This window comes from Rhinoderma darwinii, chromosome 2, assembly GCF_050947455.1.
Source record: "Rhinoderma darwinii isolate aRhiDar2 chromosome 2, aRhiDar2.hap1, whole genome shotgun sequence".
NCBI lineage: Eukaryota > Metazoa > Chordata > Amphibia > Anura > Rhinodermatidae > Rhinoderma > Rhinoderma darwinii.
This window is the reverse complement of record NC_134688.1, coordinates 231465287-231484337: the sequence shown is the minus strand read 5'-3', so window position 1 is coordinate 231484337 and position 19051 is coordinate 231465287. Positions and strand designations below refer to the sequence as shown.

At 41.7% G+C, this 19051-nt stretch overlaps 1 protein-coding gene and 1 long non-coding RNA gene across 2 annotated transcripts in view; one reads left to right on the top strand and one right to left on the bottom strand.

Moving 5' to 3' along the window:
- Window positions 1–820, top strand: part of NXN (nucleoredoxin) — a 175181-nt gene extending 174361 nt beyond the window's left edge. Inside the window, exon 8 of the mRNA XM_075850402.1 lies at window positions 12–820. Coding sequence (XP_075706517.1) covers window positions 12–194 — 183 coding nt within the window. The 3' untranslated portion in view covers window positions 195–820. The remainder of the gene's footprint in view (window positions 1–11) is intronic.
- Window positions 821–14149: 13329 nt separating this feature from the next.
- Window positions 14150–16034, bottom strand: LOC142740996 (uncharacterized). The gene is made up of 3 exons (XR_012880960.1): window positions 15841–16034; window positions 14326–14532; window positions 14150–14219 (listed from the first exon to the last, which is right to left on the bottom strand). It is a non-coding gene; the product is annotated as an uncharacterized LOC142740996 (long non-coding RNA).
- Window positions 16035–19051: the final 3017 nt, after the last annotated feature.

Below are 19051 nucleotides of genomic sequence, written 5' to 3'. Positions count from 1 at the left end.
TACGCTTTCAGGATGACATGACGGACTCCCTGCGGGATTTCACTAACCTCCCAGAAGCTGCACCTCTGCTGACCATACTGGACATGTCTGCCCGAGCAAAGTATGTCATGGATGTGGAGGAGATAACGCCGGATATTGTGGAGAATTTTGTCAACGACTTCCTAGCAGAAAAACTGAAACCAGAGCCTATTTAACAAGATCTTGATCAGTATTCATGCCTTGCATAAAGAGTTATTATTTAAGAACACAACTGCTTACCCTCTTGCCATAAGGATTTTAATATTGTATCTCTTCAGAGAACACCTTATTAAGGTGCCTTTTTGTGTCTTGGTTTTAAAAACTGATCCTCTACCAGAACTGTCTGTTGCCAAATGCCTCTTCAGAAAGCATCGCCATGTACAGCGTCGTCATCACTTTGTATTCCGAGCCTGGATTTGTATCTGCCACTTTAGTCATCAGCAGTAGACCCTAAGGCTGGGTTCACATGGTGCATTTTTGTTGCATTTTTAGCATGTAGTTTTTAGTTGTGATTGATTGAACTTCCATTGAGAGACATGGAGCTACCAAACCAAAAAAACGCATGCTAAGACGCAATAAAACGCACCATGTGAACCCAGCCTAAACTTTTGTCATTGAGAATTCCCTCCACTTGGGTTTATGATAATTGGATTTGTAGTAAATGTATCTTTTAGAATTGGATTTCATACCTTTCCTACTAGTTTTGTATTTCACATGCATTTTATTACAGCATCCGTTTCCTTTGCTGGATAGATTATTTTTTTTTAATATAAATATATATATATATATATATATATATATAGCAGAAGAAAATTTGCAGCACTCCAACATGAAAAAAATGGTGGTTTATTCAATCCAAACTAACAGCAACGTTTCAATCCTACAATAGGATCTTTATCAAGCTTTATCAGGCTTGATAAAGATCCTATTGTAGGATTGAAACGTTGCTGTTAGTTTGGATTGAATAAACCACCATTTTTTTCATGTTGGAGTGCTGCAAATTTTCTTCTGCTATATATTATTATACGTCCGAGGATCGGGACGTTTTTGCCTGGCACCTGGTCGATTATTCCTATGTGAGTGCTGCTGTCTTCTTGTGTGCTATATATATATATATATATATATATATGTGTCCTGGAGCCTCGTGTATCGTGAACAGGGATTCACTATCAATATTCAGTTTTAGCAGTGCTGTGCACATGACTTGTTGCTAGGCTTTCAATCCTCCTACCAATTTATCACCGGCTTGGCGTATCCTTTACTTGTGAGGTCACTCTTTGTTCCAAGTATTCACCTTTTCCTGTAAAGCACAAACCTGATAATCATTGGGCGTAACTTATATTTTGTGTGTTTGTATTTCGCTTTTACCGCAATTTCAGCTTCTGTAAATCCGAGGTAAATCTTCTGTCTATGAAAAAACTAGAGATGTGGAACATTTGCAGAGTTCATTAAAGTCCACTTATCATAAACTTTACACAAATTCCCTGGGATGTTATTCAGAACTTCTGCCCAAGCGACGCAAACATACAATACTCCTTAACCACGGATCGGCATTGTTTTTTCTTGTACCTTGCATTGAACAAGGTGGGCAAGTGAATGTAACGTGGTGAGTGGAAAGATTTCTGACAAGTCTAGTCTGCTGTTTTGTAGTGATTTTCTTCCCACCAAAAAAATAATGCTCAAAATTGTGTTGTGACACTGGTAGAAATGATATGCCTGGCATTCGACCAGTCTACCGCACCATTTAGAATAGAATGAGGATTCCAGGTATTGGTTACTGTGTTACCTAGACGAACAGATAAAGTGGTTTCAATAAAGTGGTTTTATGTGTAATTCTTTCCATGCATCTTTCGATTACATCTGAAATGTGCGGCTCCAGCATTGTTCATGTTGCTGCAAGTAATACTAGAATATAGGTGTCAGGATTTGGTTTTCCAACTTCAAAGAATGAATGAATGGGAAGGCATACATCAAAGTACACACATACTTAACACAAGTGCATACATATTAAAACAGAAACAGAAAAAAACTGAAAATGCACTTTTCAACTTGCAGGGACTTCTGCAAGCTGAATATAAACTTCATGATATTAGAAATTTGTCTTTCAGATATCTAGCAGAGAAACAATGATTTTTCATCACCTGGTTGTCTAAGACAGTGGCACTGTTAACCCCTTAACAACCGCCTTATAGTGTTTTTATTGCGGCTGTAGTTCTTCTGAAATGCCGCCTTTTCATGTCTGCACTTCAGAAGATGTTTTCCCGCATCGGGTGGGGTGCTCCTGGAGCCCAGGCTGTTGCTCTGATGATCGAGCTGCCCTGTTTACACAGGACAATTATCCGCAACAAGCATTCTATGAACGCTCGTCTGCCCGATAATAGCCCAGTGTAAAACTACCTTAAGGCCATGCGTGAGGCCATGGCCGAACAGATACCTGTCAGTTTTAGGGCTCATTTAGACGAACGTGATATACGTCCGTGCAACGCGCGTGATTTTCACGCGCCTCGCACGGACCCATGTTAGTCTATGGGGCTGTGCAGTCTGTACGTGAGTTTCACGCAGCGTGTGTCCGCTGCGTAAAACTCACGACATGTCGGTTATGTGTGCGTTGTTCGCGCATCACGCACCCAATGAAGTCAATGGGTGCGTAAAAATCACGCGCAGCACACGGAAGCACTTCCGTGTGACGCGCATGATTCGCGCAACAGCAGTAAAAAGTATGAATGAAAACAGAAAAGCGCCACGTGCTTTTCTGTTTACAAACATACAAACAGTGTCATAATGATGGCGGCTGCGCGAAAATCACGCAGCCGCGCATCATATGGTGATGACACACGGAGCAGTTAAGTAAAAGGCACACGCTCGTGTAAATCCGGCCTTACACTGACAGGCTATAATACACTGCAATACAGAAGTATTACAGTGTATTATAAAAGCAATCAAAAGAGTGCATAGTAAAGTCTCCTAGTGGCACACAAAAAAAGTTAAGAAAAATGTAATAAAAAATATAATAAATAAATAAAACTCCCAAGTAAAAAAAATATTAAAAACCCACTTTTCCCTATCTAAAATACATAATGCAAAAAAAAAAAATGATTTCGTATAAAACGATTGCATTATTTAACCTGCACGGTGAACACCGTAAAAAAATTAAAAACCAATCCCAGAATTGCTGTTTTCTGTTAATCCTGCATTCAAAAAAGTCATGTACTCCAAAATGATACCAAAAAAACCCTACAAGTCGTCCCACAAAAAAAAAAAAGCTCCATACAGCTATGTCAGCAGAAAAATAAAAAAGTTATGGCTCTTAAAATATGGCGGCACAAAAACAAATAATTTAGGAAAAAAGGATTTTTACGGTGTAAAAGTAGTATTATTTTATTTATAACACATGGTAAACGGTGTAAATTTAAGACACAAAAAAAGAGTGGCAAAATTTCAGGTTAGTTTTTTTCCCTATTACCCCACCAAAAATGTACCCAAAAATGGTGCTATTAGAAAATACTTGTCCTGAAAAAACAAGTCCTTACACAGCTATGTCGACTGAAAAATAAAAAAGTTATAGCTCTTTGAATGCGTCAATGGAAAAACGTAAAAAATTTCTCAGTCATTAAGGTTTAAAATACCTTCTGGTATTAAGGGGTTAAAGGGGGTTTTCCAGCCCCTAAAAATTGATGGCCTGTCCTCCGTATAGGCCATCACTATGTGATCGGTCGGTGTCAGACTCCCGACACCCCCTCGATCAGCTGTTTTGAATGGGCCGCAGCGCTCGTACGAGCACGTCTTCCCCTTTATTTCTTCTTACTCACTGTGAATCAACTACACTTTTAATGACGGTCCATAGTAAGGGCTTGCCCACACGTAGCGGATTTGCTGCGTATTTTCCATCCGGAATTGCGGACGGGAAATACGCAGCAGAATGCAGTAGCAGCAAAGTGGGTGAGATTTAATGAATTTCATCCACACGCTGAGTAAAATTTCAGACTACAAATTTACCTGCGGTGCGTATTTTTCATACCGGAGCATGTAAGTTCCTGCAGCAGAAAGTGGACTGAATTGCTGTGTTTTTCAGAGGAGATGTCACCATCTCCTAACATTGAGAAAAACACAGCACCGTTTTCTGCAGTAAAAAAAAAACTCAGCAAATGGTGTGGTTTTTCTGCAGCGGAAATCCTGATAGTTTCTGCAGAAATTTTCTGCAGCAATTCCGTTACGTGTGGGCAAGCCTTATTTCAATACAATACTGTGAACCGCTGCTACAAGTGTGTCGACAACCCTTAAAAACAGCTGATCGGTGGGGGGGCGGGGGCGGGAGCGGGAGTTTGACCCCAACCGATCACATATTGATGGCCTATCTTGAGCATAGGCCATCAATTATTAGGAATTGGAAAGTACTACTGGTATATTTTGTTATTTAGTGTTCGCTTTTCTAGCCTTAAAGTAACTGACCACCAATATGACTGCTCTTGCAGCTCCAATGGGACCATCTCTCTAATATGGGGCTTCTATTACTTACAAGATCAGGTGTTTAACAAAACACTGATTGTTTCACAGATTGTCACTGTTTTGGCAGTAGTCTGTATGAACCAAAAGTAGAGGGGTGGGTGGTTAGGCCTGCAGTAACTGAGTTTTCTGGTCAACGGATGTGTTTTTGTGAAATGTTAATACTAAGTGATAGGAAAAAAGTTGTTATTTGAGAGATTACATTACGCTACTGGAATCTGCTTCAGGTGGATGAATTTATTAAGATGATAATAATAAGCACAGTTAATAAATATAGTTCAAATGATACAAACAGTAAATATACACCGTTCACACAATAATAGGCGGATGGTTTTAATGTTGTGTAGGTCCCCCTTGTGTCACCAAAACAGCTCTGACCTATCAAGGCATGGATTCCACCAGACCTCTGAATGTCTCCTGTGGTGTCTGGCACCACGATGTTAGACGCAGATCCTTTATATCCTGTAAGTTGCATGGTGGGGCCTCCATGCATCACACATGTTTTTCCAGCACATCCTACAGATGCTCGATCAGATTGAGATCTGAGGAATTTGGAGGCAAAGTCAACACCTTGAACTCTGTCATGTTCCTCAAATCATTCCTGAACAAGTATTGCAGTGTAGCAGGGCGCATTATTCTGCTGAAAGAGACCACGGTTATACTTGGTCTGCAAAAATGTTTGGGTGGTACGTGTCAAAGTAGTATTCACATGAATGTCAGGACTAACTGTTTCCTAGCAGAACGTTGCCCACAGCTTCACACTGCCTCTGCTGGCTTGCCTTCTTCCTATAGTGCATCCTGGTGCCATCTCTTCCCCAGGTAAGCGCCGCACGTGTACCTGGCTGCCCACATGATGTAGACGTAAATATGATTCGTCAGACCGGACCACCCTTTTCACTTGCTCCATGGTCCAGTTCTGATGCTTACATGCCCATGGTAGGCATGTTCGTCAGTGGACAGGCGTCAGAATGGGTGCTCTGGGACCTGCACCTACGATGCATTCGTAAAGTCTTCAGACCCTTTAAATTTTTTCACATTTTGTTAAGGTTAGGCCTTGAGCTAAGATATGAAAAATTAACTCTCCCCCCCCCCCTCCCACACCCATCATTCTGCACTTAACCCCTTCGCGCCATTTCACGTACAGTTACGTGATGGGAGATGGCCTTTTCGCGCATCTCCACGTAACTGTACGTGATGGAGATGAAGCTGGCTCAGGAGCTGAGCCAGCGACATCACCGCCGGGTGACAGCTGTATGTTACAGCTGGCACCCTGAGGTATCGGCCAGGACCGGAGCTAGCCTCCGATCCGACCGATTAACCCCTCACATGCTGCGTTCAATAGAGATCGCAGCATGTGAGGAGTTTATAGCCACCGGCGCCCCAGCAACGTGATCGCTGGGTTGCCGGTGGCTGCAAAGGCGATCGGAGGGCTAATGCTTACCTCCCGATTAGCCTGTAACGGAATCCTCCTATGCCCCGTCGTCGGCGGGGCCCAGAAGGCTTCCGGTACCATCGGCAAGATGGCGCCGGCTCAGCTTCCGGCTCAGAAGCTGAGCCGGCGTCATCAGCAGTGGGTGTCCGCTGTATGTTACAGCGGACACCCCGATCTATCGGCAGGAACCGGAGCTAGCTCCGATTCCTGCCATTAACACCTTCAATGCAGCGATTCAATGCAATCGCTGCATCAAAGTGGTTTGTATGCAATCGGCAGCCTTGCCATGCGATGGCAAGGCTGGCGACTGCTACTATGGCAACAGGATGCCTAACAATGGCTTCCTATCTGCCATTACGTTAGCCGATTAGGCCCCGCCCGGAGGCGGAGCCTGATCGGCTTGCTGTCAGTGAACAACTGACAGTTCTAATACATTGCACTACATAGGTAGTGCAATGTATTAGAACATCAAACAAACAGTTGGACCTTCAAGTCCCCTAGTGGGACTAAAGAAAAGTGTAAAAAAAAGTGTAAAAAAAGTAAAAATAAAAGTTGTAAAACATACAATAAAAGTTTCAAATAATAACACAAAACACAATCGCCCTTTTTCCTTTATCAAGTCATTTATTATTGAAAAAAATAATAAAGCCATACATATTTGGAATCGCTGCGACCGTAACGACCTGAACTATAAAAATATTATGTTATTTATTCCGCACAGTGAACGCCGTAAAAAATACTGACATAATTGCTATTTTTTGGTCACTTTGTCTTCCAAAAATTTTAATAAAAAGTGATCAAAAAGTCGCATGTACCTAAAAATGGTGCCTATAAAAACTATAACTCGTCTCGCTAAAAATAAGCCCTCATACAGCTCCGTCAAAGAAAAATTAAAACCATTATGGCTCTCACAACATGGCGACAGAAAAAATCCATTCTCTTTACAAAAGTTATTTTATTGTGCAAAAAGTTGTAAAACATAAAAAGTGCTATAAATTAGGTATCACCGGAATCGGACTGACCTGCAGAATAAAAGTAACATGTAATTTATAATGTGTGGTGAACGCTGTATAAAAAAAACTAAAAAAATATGCCAGAATTGCTGTTTTTTGGTCACCTGGCCTCCCAAAAAAAAAGGATAACAGGTGATCAAAATGTCGCATGTACCCCAAAATGGTACCAATAAAAACTACAGCCCGTCCCGCAACAAACCAGCCGTCATACCACTACGTCTATGAAAAAATAAAATTAGTCAAGGCACCAATAAATCAGGAAAGAAAAATATGTAGTTGTGCCGGCTCGAGGGGAACATTTCTTCTGTTTCAAGTGGCGAATTATCAAGGCCCCTAAAATTAGGGAACCAGGAAGGGGTGGGCCCAAACATATCTGCTGGAAGTGAGGGCGCCCGTATTATACTAGGACAACACTTTCCCAGCAAAATTCCCCAAACTTCAAAGGTGCCGAGTGTGGACCAAAAGGGGAATAAGTAAAGACCATTTATTAGTACGACACCGGCCTGTGCAGAAAGGATTGTGTCACAGCATAACACACATCTATGGATTATTTTATTGGTTTTTTTTTACCCCACTATACCACCTGACTATGCCCCTTATATACTCCGCCCGCCTTACATGTACCCCGACATTATAAACGGAAACACCAGTAAGACTCAAAACAAAACTACTACAAGCAAAATCCACGCTCCAAAAGCCAAATGGCGCTACCTCCCTTCTGAGCCCTACAGTGTGCCCAAACAGCAGTTTACTTCCACATATATGGCATCGCCATACCCGGGAGAACCCTTTTAACAATTTTTGGGGTGTGTATCTCCAGTGGCACAAGCTGGGCGCCACATATTGGCATATCTATTGAAAAAACATTTTCACTCTGCAATATCGAGTGCACACCAATTTCTGCCAATCACCTGTGGGGTTAATATGCTCACTACAGCCCTAGGTGAATACCTTGAGGGGTGTAGTTTCCAAAATGGGGTCACTTCTGGGGGGTTTCCACTGTTTTGGTCCCACAGGGACTTTGCAAATGCGACATAGCGCCCAGAAACCAATCCAGCAAAATCTGTTCTCCAAAAGCCAAATGGCGCTCCTTCCCTTCTGAGCCCTACTCTGTGCCCAAACAGCAGTTTATGACCACATATGTGGTATTGCCGTACACAGGAGAAGTTGCTTTACAAGTGTTGGGGTGCTTTTTTTCATTTATTTGTTGAGAATATGAAACATTTTCAGCTAAAACTACGTCTTATTGAAGAAAAAGGATTTTTTTTATTTTCACTGCCCAATTCTAATAAAATCTATGAAACACCTGTGGGGTCAAAATGCTCACTGCACCCCTAGATGAATTCCTCAAGGGGTGTAGTTTCGTGAATCGAGTCACTTTTGGGGAGTTTCCACTGTACTGGTACCTTAGGAGCTTTGCAAAAGTGACATGGTGTCAAGAAACCAATCCAGCAAAATCTGTGCTCCAAAAGCCAAATGGCACTCCTTCTCTTCTGATCCTTGCCGTATGCCCAAACAGCAGTTTATGACCACAAATTGGGTATTGCCGTACTCCAGAGAAGTTGCTTTACAAATGTTGGGGTTCTTTTATTCCTTTATTTGTTGAGAAAATGAAAAATTTTGAGCTAAAGCTACGTCTTATTGGAAAAAAATGTTTTTTTTTTATCTTCACTGCCCAATTCTAATAAAATCTATGAAACCCCTGTGGGTTCAAAATGCTCACTATACCCCTAGATGGATTCTTCAAGGGGTGTAGTTTCCTAAATGGAGTCACTTTTTTGGTGTTTTCACTGTTTTGGTCCCTTAGGGGCTTTGCAAATGTGACGTGGTCTCCGCAAACCATTCCTGCTAAATTTGATCTCCAAAAGACAAATGGCACTCTTTCCCTTCTAAGCTCCGTCGTGTGTCCAAACAGCCGTTTATGACCACATGCGGGGTATTGTTTTACTCGGGAGAAATTGCTTTACAAAAGTAGTGGTGCATTTTCTCCTTTTAGTCCTTGTGGAAATTAGAAAAAATTAGCTAAACCTACATTTTCTTTGAAAGAATGTAGATTTTCATTTTCACGGCCTACTTCCAATAATTTCTGCAATAAACCTGCGGGGTCAAAATGCTAACTATACCCCTAGATAATTTCCTCAAGGGGTGTAGTTTCCAAAATGGGGTCACTTTTGGGGGATTTCCACTGTTTTGGCGCCGCAAGAGCCTTTCAGACCCGACATGGTGCCTAAAATATTTTCTAATAAAAAGGAGGCCCCAAAATCCTCTAGGTGCTCCTTTGTTTCTGAGGCCGGTGCTTCAGTCAATAAGTGCACTAGGGCCACATGTGGGGTATTTCTAAAAACTGCAGAATCTGGGCAATAGATATTGAGTTGCATTTCTCTGGTAAAACTTTCTGTGTTACCAAAAAAATAGATGAAAAATGAATTTCTGCAAAAAAAAAAAGAAATTTGAACATTTCACATCTACTTTGCCTTAATTCCTGTGAAACATCTAAAGGGTTAATAAACTTTTTAAATGCTGTTTTTAATACTTTGAGGGTGAAGTTTTTAAAATGGGGTGACTTATCGAGGGTTTCTAATATATAAGGCCCTAAAATCCACTTCACAACTGAACTGGCCCCTGTAAAAATAGCCTTTTGACATTTTCTTGAAAATGTGAGAAATTGCTACTAAAGTTCTAAGCCTTGTGAGGTCATAGAAAAATAAAAGGATGTTCAAAAAACGATGCCAATCTAAAGTAGACATATGGGTGATGTTAATTAGCAACAATTTTGTGTGGTATTACTATCTGTCTTACAAGCCGATACATATAAATTTAGAAAAATGCTAATTTTTGCAATTTTTCGCTACATTTTTATGTTTTTCACAATAAAATACTTAATGTATCGAGCAAATTTTGCCAGTAACATAAAGTCCAATGTGTCACGAGAAAACAATCTCAGAATCGCTTGGATAGGTTAAAGCATTCCGGAGTTATTACCACATAAAGTGACATGTCAGATTTGAAAAAATAGGCTGTGTCCTTAAGGCCAAAACAGGCTCAGTCCTTAAGGGGTTAATATCCCATAATGACAAAGTGAAAACAGAATGTTCGTAATCTTGGGTAATTTATTGAAAAGGAAATACTAAAATATTGCATTGACATAAGTATTCAGACGCTTTACTCGGTAGAAGCACCTTTGGCAGTGATAACAGCCTCCAGTCTTCTTGGGTAGGTTTGCACACCTGGATTTGGGTATTTTCTGCCATTCTTCTCAAGCTCTGGTTGGATGGGGTCTGTCAGTGGACAGCCCTTTTCAGGTGTCTCCAGAGATTTACGATTGGGTTCAAGTTAGAGCTCTGGCTGGGCCATTCAAGGACATTCATAGAGTTGTCTCTAAGCCACTCCTGTGTTGTCTTTGCTGTGGGCCTAGGGTCATTGTCTTGCTGGAAGGTGAGCCTTTGGCCTAGTCTAATGTCCAGAGCACCTGGATAAGGTTTTCATTAAGAATATCTCTGTACTTTGCTCCATTCATTTTTCCCCCAACTGACCAGTCTCCCTGTCTCAGTCGCTGAAAAATACCCCCACAGCATGATGATGCTGCTGCCACCACCATGCTTCACTGTAAGGGTAGTATTGGGTAGGTGATGAGCAGTGTCTGGATTCCTTCAGACATGACACTTAGGGTATGTTCACACGACAGCGTCCGTAACGGCTGAAATTACGGGGATGTTTCCGCCTGAAAACATCCCCGTAATTTCAGCCATAACGGCATGTGCAGGCAATTGAACGCCGCGTCCATTACGGACGTAATTGGCGCTGCTATTCATTGGAGTCAATGAATAACGGCTCCAATTACGCCCAAAGAAGTGACAGGTCACTTCTTTGACGCGGGCGTCTATTTACGTGCCGTCATTTGACAGCGGCGCGTAAATATACGCCTCGTGTGAACAGACAAACGTCTGCCTATTGCTTTCAATGGGCAGATGTTTGTCAACGCTATTGAGGCGCTATTTTCGGACGTAATTCGGGGCAAAAACGCCCGAATTACATCCGTAATTAGTGCATGTGAACATACCCTTAGAATTGAGGCCAAACAGTTCAATCTTGGTTTCATCAGACCACAGAATCTTGTTGATCACAGTCCGAGTCCTTTATTGCAAACTTCAGGTGGGCTTTCGTGTGTCTTTTACTGAGGAGAAGCTTCTTTCTGGCCACTCTGCCATAAATCAAAGATTGGTTAAGTGCTGCAGTGATGGTTGACCTTCTGGAAGTTTCTTCGATCTGCACACGGGATCTTTGGAGCTCAGCCTGAGTGACCATTGGGTGCTTGGTCCTCTCTTACCAAAGCCGTTCTCCCCCGATGACTTAGTTTGGTGGGACGGCAAGCTCTAGGAAGAGTTCTGGTTGTTCCAGACTCCCTCCATTTAAAAATTATGGAGGCTACTGCTCTTGGGAACTTTCAGTGCACCAGAATTAATTTTGTACCCTTCTCCAAATCTGTGCCTCCACACAATCCTGTCTCTGAGCTCTACAGGCAGCTCTTTACTCATCATGGCTTGGTTTTTGCTCTGATATGCATTGTCAGCTGTGAGACCTTATATAAACAGGGGTGTGTCTTTCCAAATCCTATCCAATCAAATGAATTTGCTGCAGGTGGACGCCAATCAAGGTGTAGAAACATTTCAAAGATGATCTAGAGAAATGGGGGAACCCCAGAGCTACATTTCAAGTGTCCTAGCAAAGGGTCTGAATACATATGTCCATGTGAAATGAGTTTTTAATTTTTAATAAATTTGCAAAAATTTCTAATATTCTGTTTTCCTTTTTCATTATGGGGTATTGAGTGCAGATTGAAGGGGGGAAACTTTATTTTTTTTATCTTAGCACAAGGCCTCAACATAACAAAATGTAAAAAAAAGTGAAAGGGTCTGAAGATGTTTCGAATGCACTGTATATTGAGAAAGGGGGTCTTCCAACCCCCACCCATCCAGGTAAAGGGGCTGCTGCCCAACAAATCTAAGCAAGGACTAAGTGGATAGGTGGCCACAGGTGGGTCCTATATTTATCAGACATTTATGGCATATCCTGTAGAAACAACCCTTTAAATATTTATTGTATATCCACGAGACTCCCATTCTGAAGATAGAGGCGGGTCCGTGCTATTAGACATTTATGGTATAGCCTGTGGATATGCGATAAATATTTATGTTAAGAATACTCCTTTATCCTTTTTAGTAATTTGTGCTACATTTGTTCTGTTGGACTAGACAGGCTAGCCTTCGCTCCCCATGTGCATTGAATCTTGGGTGCTCGTAACCGGTCAATGGTTTACCAGTTGTCCTTCCTTGGACTACTTTTGGTGGGTGCTAACTACTGCATACCAGGACAACTGCCTATACAAACTGGCCTTGTGGGGTACAAGATCTGCCGGTTTGGAGATGGTATGACACAGTCGTGTAGTCATGACAATTTGGCCCTTGTCAAAATTGCTGAGATCTTTTACGCTTGCCCATTTTTCCTGCTTCCGACACATCAACTTCAAGAACCGACTGTTCACTTGCTACCTAACATACATCAGGTCTTGACAGGTGCCATTGTAATGAGATAATCATTGGTATTAACTTCATCTGTCAGTGGCTTTAATGTTACGACTGAATTGTTCAATCTGGTTTTGTCCCATTAATGCCAGATTAACGCAAACATTTTGGACTTTGACAATTAGAAACCGTAAAATCGAAAAATTATTGAGGAAATAAAGCCAGGCCGGGTCATGCTTCTGAAGTTACATCCAGATATATATTTTCCCTGCAGCAGCTGCAAAGAAAATTTGGTATAACAAAGCAGCCATTCAAATGAACGGCTATCTGGGCGAGATCTGCCAGAGCAGACTGTTCACACTGCCTTTGGGGCATACGTTCGTTGGGCACATTTTTGAATGTGCTTCCGAACGTGTGCGTTAAGACACAACTGTATGCCAATGTTGCATATGTCTGCTATTGACTTCCATTGTTAAGAAAAAAACATTATCACGCACTACGTTTTCTTGCAGGAATTAACTTATTAAAAATCCTAGTAAAAAAAAAAAAAAGGATATATAACTTCTTATATGACCATATATTTTAATAGCCAAAAGTGTGACTATCATGCATAATAGATGTGTTCTGAGCACAGTCTTTTCAGTTCTTCATCCTGGTTCATGAAAGGGAGTCCCAAGCGTGAGATCCCCTCTGTGTGTCCATAATGTCTTAGGCTTCATGCCCACTTCAGTCTTTTTCTTCAGGGTGCTAGCCGTTTTTCTGACGGCTAGCACCCTGACCCATTCATTTCAATGGGGCCATGCACACTTCAGTTTTTTTGACGGTCCCGTTGCTCTGTACCAACAAAAGTAGACGCTTTGTGATTGGCTGCAGAGGCGGTCACGTGGGATGAAGCGTCATCCCAGGAGTCCGGCCTTCTGACGTCATCCAGTCCGGCGTGACTGCCACTATAGCCTGTGATTGGCTGCAGTGGTGACATGGGATGAAACGTCATCCCAGGAGGCCGGACAGGAGGAAAATGCAGGGAGTTCTGGGTAAGTATGAACTGATTTTTTAATTTCATTAAAATTGTATTTTGCGAGCGTCAAGCATGGTCATTCTTCAGCGCTAGTCAATGTCCAGGGTGCTGAAAGAGTTACCGCCGATCAGTGCAGCCCATTAACTCTTTCAGCACCCTGTACAGTGACTAGCGCTAAACAACACTGCTCTTTCAGCACCCTGGACAGTACCATGCTCGGAAACAGAGTGCACACGGAAACCACACGGACAACAAAACATGCACACGGATCCGTCAAAAATGGACGCTAAACCGGTGAAGGAAGTGTGCACGAGGCTTTAATGAGACAATCCCTTTAAACATTGAGGATCTTGTTCATTTTTTACTACACTAATTGTTTTGTCAAATCTTTTCTGGGTCTTGTTAAATCCACTCCTGTTCTTTCTGGAGCTTCTTATGGTCGGCGCTACCAGTGCTGTTAATGGGTTTTAGGTGCTTGATTGTACTTCCTTGATGGCTGTTCTAAAGAGAGCTAATACTATACATGTGCCATATAGTGGATAGTAGTTGTAATTGCATAATTAAAAGTACTATTAACAAGATTACTCCACCCAATATCCACCCACCAGTTTACAGATAAGCTCAAGAAAATACATGCATTTCATGGTTTTCCAACATGTTTTATTTTTCTGCTCATTCTTGCCACTGCACCCATATTCCCATGCCTCCAATACCTAAGAAAATTAGAGATTCTTTTTATTATAACATGTTAATGCTTGTATCCATGAACACATCAAATTGCATGAAAATGCTTCCATGGAAACGCGCACAACAACTTACTGTAGTGTTTGTATGTCTGTTAGATTTTACACAATTCTGGCTGTGCACCTCGCCCTGCGGTCTGGAATTGGGTTAGATAATTACTTTCAGAATTTATATCCAGCCTTTGAACTACTTCTATTCATTTTTTTTTCTTCTTCTGTGCTTATTCCCTTTGAAATGGTAAATTACATATTTTCTCCTTCTGATGTCTACAGCGGTCTGATTCTGGTTGTGATACAATAAAGAAAAAGGTTGAATTATCATGTCACCTTGCAGTAAACAAATTCCAGACGTGATTTCACTCATTGCAGGGAAACCGACCAAAACTACAGCTGTTTGAATGTGCCCTAAGGGTGTATTCACATGATGCAGTTGAGGTGTGATTGAAACCACATCCCATAGCTGCATGCCATTTTACCGTAATTTGATGGCGGGTTTTTATGCGGTTGCAGTATAAAAAAAAAACACAACCATACTTCAATCGCAACGTCTGACTAGAACACCCTAAGGCCATATTCACACACCGCATTTAAATGCAGTTTTTGACAGCTTTTGTTAATGTTTTTAGAAACTCTATCACTGCAGCCAGATCTTTGCAGTTATTTTTTAGGAACATATGAGTATCTCCACACACAGCATTTTGAGTTGTGCCATTTTTGCAGTCAGTGGGCTACTTTTTTTCCCCAAAAATGTAGCACGCTGTAGATGGTGTTTTTCTCTATGGACTTCAATAGGATTCTTAACCATTTCCCGCTAATCTGAACAAATATTCAGAAAACATTGTTGGAAAAAGTCCGCCAGAAAGAATAGGCCCATACTCACCTTTCTGAGCACTGCCATAGAAACGTGTCCACGCGGTCTCTTATGATGTTTCATCACATGTAATTGGCTGACGGTTTACATGTGATGAAACGTCATAACAGGAGACCGTTTGTATACAGAGCACCCGGGAGAGCAGGAACACATTGCTATGGCAGTGTGACAAGAGGAGAGTACCGGCTTTATTTTTTCTTTAACCGTCAGAAATTTCAGCCAATATGCAGCAAGTTTTTCAAACAAAAGCATTTGAAATTTTGCAGCAAATTCACAGCATAAATGGACATGCAGGTTTACAATGTGCACCGCAGGTCAATTTATGAACGTACTCTGTGCCAAATTTTTCCCAGGCGTATGGATGGGATTTGGTAAAATCCCATCCACTTTTCTGCTTCTTTAATATTCTGCGGATTCTCCACCCCAAAATCTTCATAGTATGCACTGTGTGAATATACCCAAAAGGAGCCCTGCACACCTAGGGTAGTTGCTGCAGATTTTATATCTGGATTTGCAGAAAGAAAATCAACAGCGTATTACAGTATCAGCAAAGTGGATGGGATTTGACCTGTAGTGTGGATTTTTGATACCAGTATTTATGCTGTGGAATAGTGGGAAGTGAAATTCTGTAACAAATAGCAAACCTTGCAATTTTTGCTGCAGAAAAGCTGCAAATTTACAGCAAATATCAATATAATCAGACCGCCAGACTATACTCACTGCTCCTGGCCTTCGCTGACTCTTCATCGTCTGGTCTGAGTGCTGCCGGCCTCCTTGGATGACGTTTCATCCCTTGTGACCTCTGCAGCCAATCAAATGTAGATCGCAAGTGGGGGGGGGGGAGCAACAGTTCATACTGCGCTACCCTGGCATTTCCATAGCGACATGTCTCTCCTCCCCCGTCTGGTCTTCATGCTGCTGGCCCTTAAGGATGACGTTTCACAATCACAGGCTGCAACAGTCACATGGGAGAAACTGTCCTCCACGGAGGCCGGCAGCACTGACACCAGCCCTGGGAGGAGTGATCTTGTCGCTATAGGAGACCAGGGGGGCCTGTGCAGACTTTTGGCTTTATTTCCCTGTGCAGGTCTGCCACGTGTATGTGCGTAATAGGCCCTGCCCTTAAAGGGGCTATTATACCTTAAAAAAAAAAATTATTATGTGCAGAGCCTGCATTCAAAAGAAAAAGGTCAGAGTACTGTGGAGAATCAAATTGGCAAAAACAATTTCCGAATATAATTTTGCACCTATTAGTATTGAGAACACGGCCACTATAAATTGCAGGTTTGCAAAATGAGAGTGCCGCACAAGTTCAGCTGCCTCTCTACTGATTTCCATGTCAAAATCAGCACTAAAGACGGCTTTGAATCAGTAAACTAGTATCACAAGATCTCCTGTATTGTAAAGTCCCAGAGGTGGGACCTTAATAATCAAACATTGCATATCCGGTTGGTATTCCATAAATACTCTGGATTGGAATACTTTTTTTTTTTTTGCTTTTAAACACATGTAATATATAATATAAAACGAGATTATATATATATATATATATACATATATATATATATATACACTACCATTCAAAAGTTTGGGGTCACGCAGACAATTTTGTGTTTTCCATGAAAACTCACACTTATATTTATCAAATGAGTTGCAAAATGACTAGAAAATATAGTCAAGGCATTGACAAGGTTAGAAATAATGATTTTTATTTGAAATAATAATTTTCTCCTTCAAACTTTGCTTTCGTCAAAGAATGCTCCATTTGGACAGCAATTACAGCATTGCAGACCTTTGGCATTCTAGCTGTTAATTTGCTGAGGTAATCTGGAGAAATTTCACCCCATGCTTCCAGAAGGCCCTCCAACAAGTTGGAATGGCTTCATGGGCACTTCTTGCGTACCATACGGTCAAGCTGTCCCACAACAGCTCTATGGGGTTGAGATCTGGTGACTGCGCTGGCCACTCCATTACAGATAGAATACCAGCTGCCTGCTTCTTCCCTAAATAGCTCTTGCATAATTTGGAGGTGTGTTTTGGGTCATTGTCCTGTTGTAGGATGAAATTGGCTCCAATCAAGCGCTGTCCACAGGGTATGGTATGGCATGGCGTTGCAAAATGGAGTGATAGCCTTCCTTATTCAAAATCCCTTTTACCTTGTACAAATCTCCCACTTTACCAGCACCAAAGCAACCCCAGACCATCACATTACCTCCACCATACTTGACAGATGGCGTCAGGCACTTTTCCAGCATCTTTTCAGTTGTTCTGCGTCTCACAAATGTTCTTCTGTGTGATCCAAACACCTCAAACTTAGATTTGTCTGTCCATAACACTTTTTTCCAATCTTCCTCTGTCCAATGTCTGTGTGCTTTTGCCCATATTAATCTTTTCCTTTTATTAGCCAGTCTCAGATATGGCTTTTTCTTTGCCACTCTGCCCTGAAGGCCAGCATTCCGGAGTCGCCACTTCACTGTAGACGTTGACACTGGCGTTTTGCGGGTACTATTTAATGAAGCTGCCAGTTGAGGACCTGTGAGGCGTCTATTTCTCAAACTAGAGACTCTTATGTACTTGTCTTGTTGCTCAGTTGTGCAGCGGGGCCTACCACTTCTCTTTCTACTCTGGTTAGAGCCTGTGTGTGCTGTCCTCTGAAGGGAGTAGTACACACCGTTGTAGGAAATCTTCAGTTTCTTGGCAATTTCTCGCATGGAATAGCCTTCATTTCTAAGAACAAGAATAGACTGTCGAGTTTCACATGACAGCTCTCTTTTTCTAGCCATTTTGAGAGTTTAATCGAACCCACAAATGTAATGCTCCAGATTCTCAACTAGCTCAAAGGAAGGTCAGTTGTATAGCTCCTCTAAACAGCAAAACTGTTCACAGCGGTGCTAACATAATTGCACAAGGGTTTTCAAGTGTTTTCTAATCATCCATTAGCCTTCTAACACAGTTAGCAAACACAATGTACCATTAGAACACTGGAGTGATAGTTGCTGGAAATGGGCCTCTATACACCTATGTAGATATTGCATTAAAAACCAGACGTTTGCAGCTAGAATAGTCATTTAGCACATTAACAATGTATAGAGTGTATTTCTGATTAATTTAATGTTATCTTCATTGAAAAAAACTGTGCTTTTCTTTCAAAAATAAGGAAATTTGTAAGTGACCCTAAACTTTTGAACGGTAGTGTATATATATATAATATATATATATATATATACAGTGAAGAAAATAAGTATTTGATCCCTTGCTGATTTTGTAAGTTTGCCCACTGTCAAAGACATGAACAGTCTAGAATTTTAAGGCTAGGTAAATATTACCAGTGAGAGATAGATTATATTAACAGGTTCCCGACCGCTGGCCGTAAATATACGGCCAGCGGCCAGGGTCTCTAAAGTCCGGCGTATAGTATATATACGGCCGCACTTCAGAGACTGTGCACGCGCGATCGCGTGCACACAGCTCTATGCCCTGGCTGTTGCTAACAGCCATGGGCACTGGGCAGAATGTCAGGGGTCAATCTTTTGGCCCCTGAACATGTGATCGCTGTGACAACCAATCACAGCGATCACATGCATTTCTGCATAGAAAACAGTGTGCACGCGATCGCGTGCACACAGCCCTGTGCCCTCGCTGTTACCAACAGCTCTGGGCACTGGGCAGAGTATCAGGGACCAATCTGATGGTCCCTGATCATGTGGTCGCTGTGAAAACCTATCACAGCGACCACATTTGTTTTATTTTGACTTTTCTGGCAGTAAATCTCCTGCCTCTTTTCTTCTCCTCAAACATTGTTTCAGTTTGAGGAGAAGAAGAGACTCGGGAGAATTGCTGCCAGAAGAATACAGTGAAAAAAAATACAGTTACACTAAAACATTCTCTGTATAGATAGATTTCTATCTATCTATACAATCTATCTATCCAT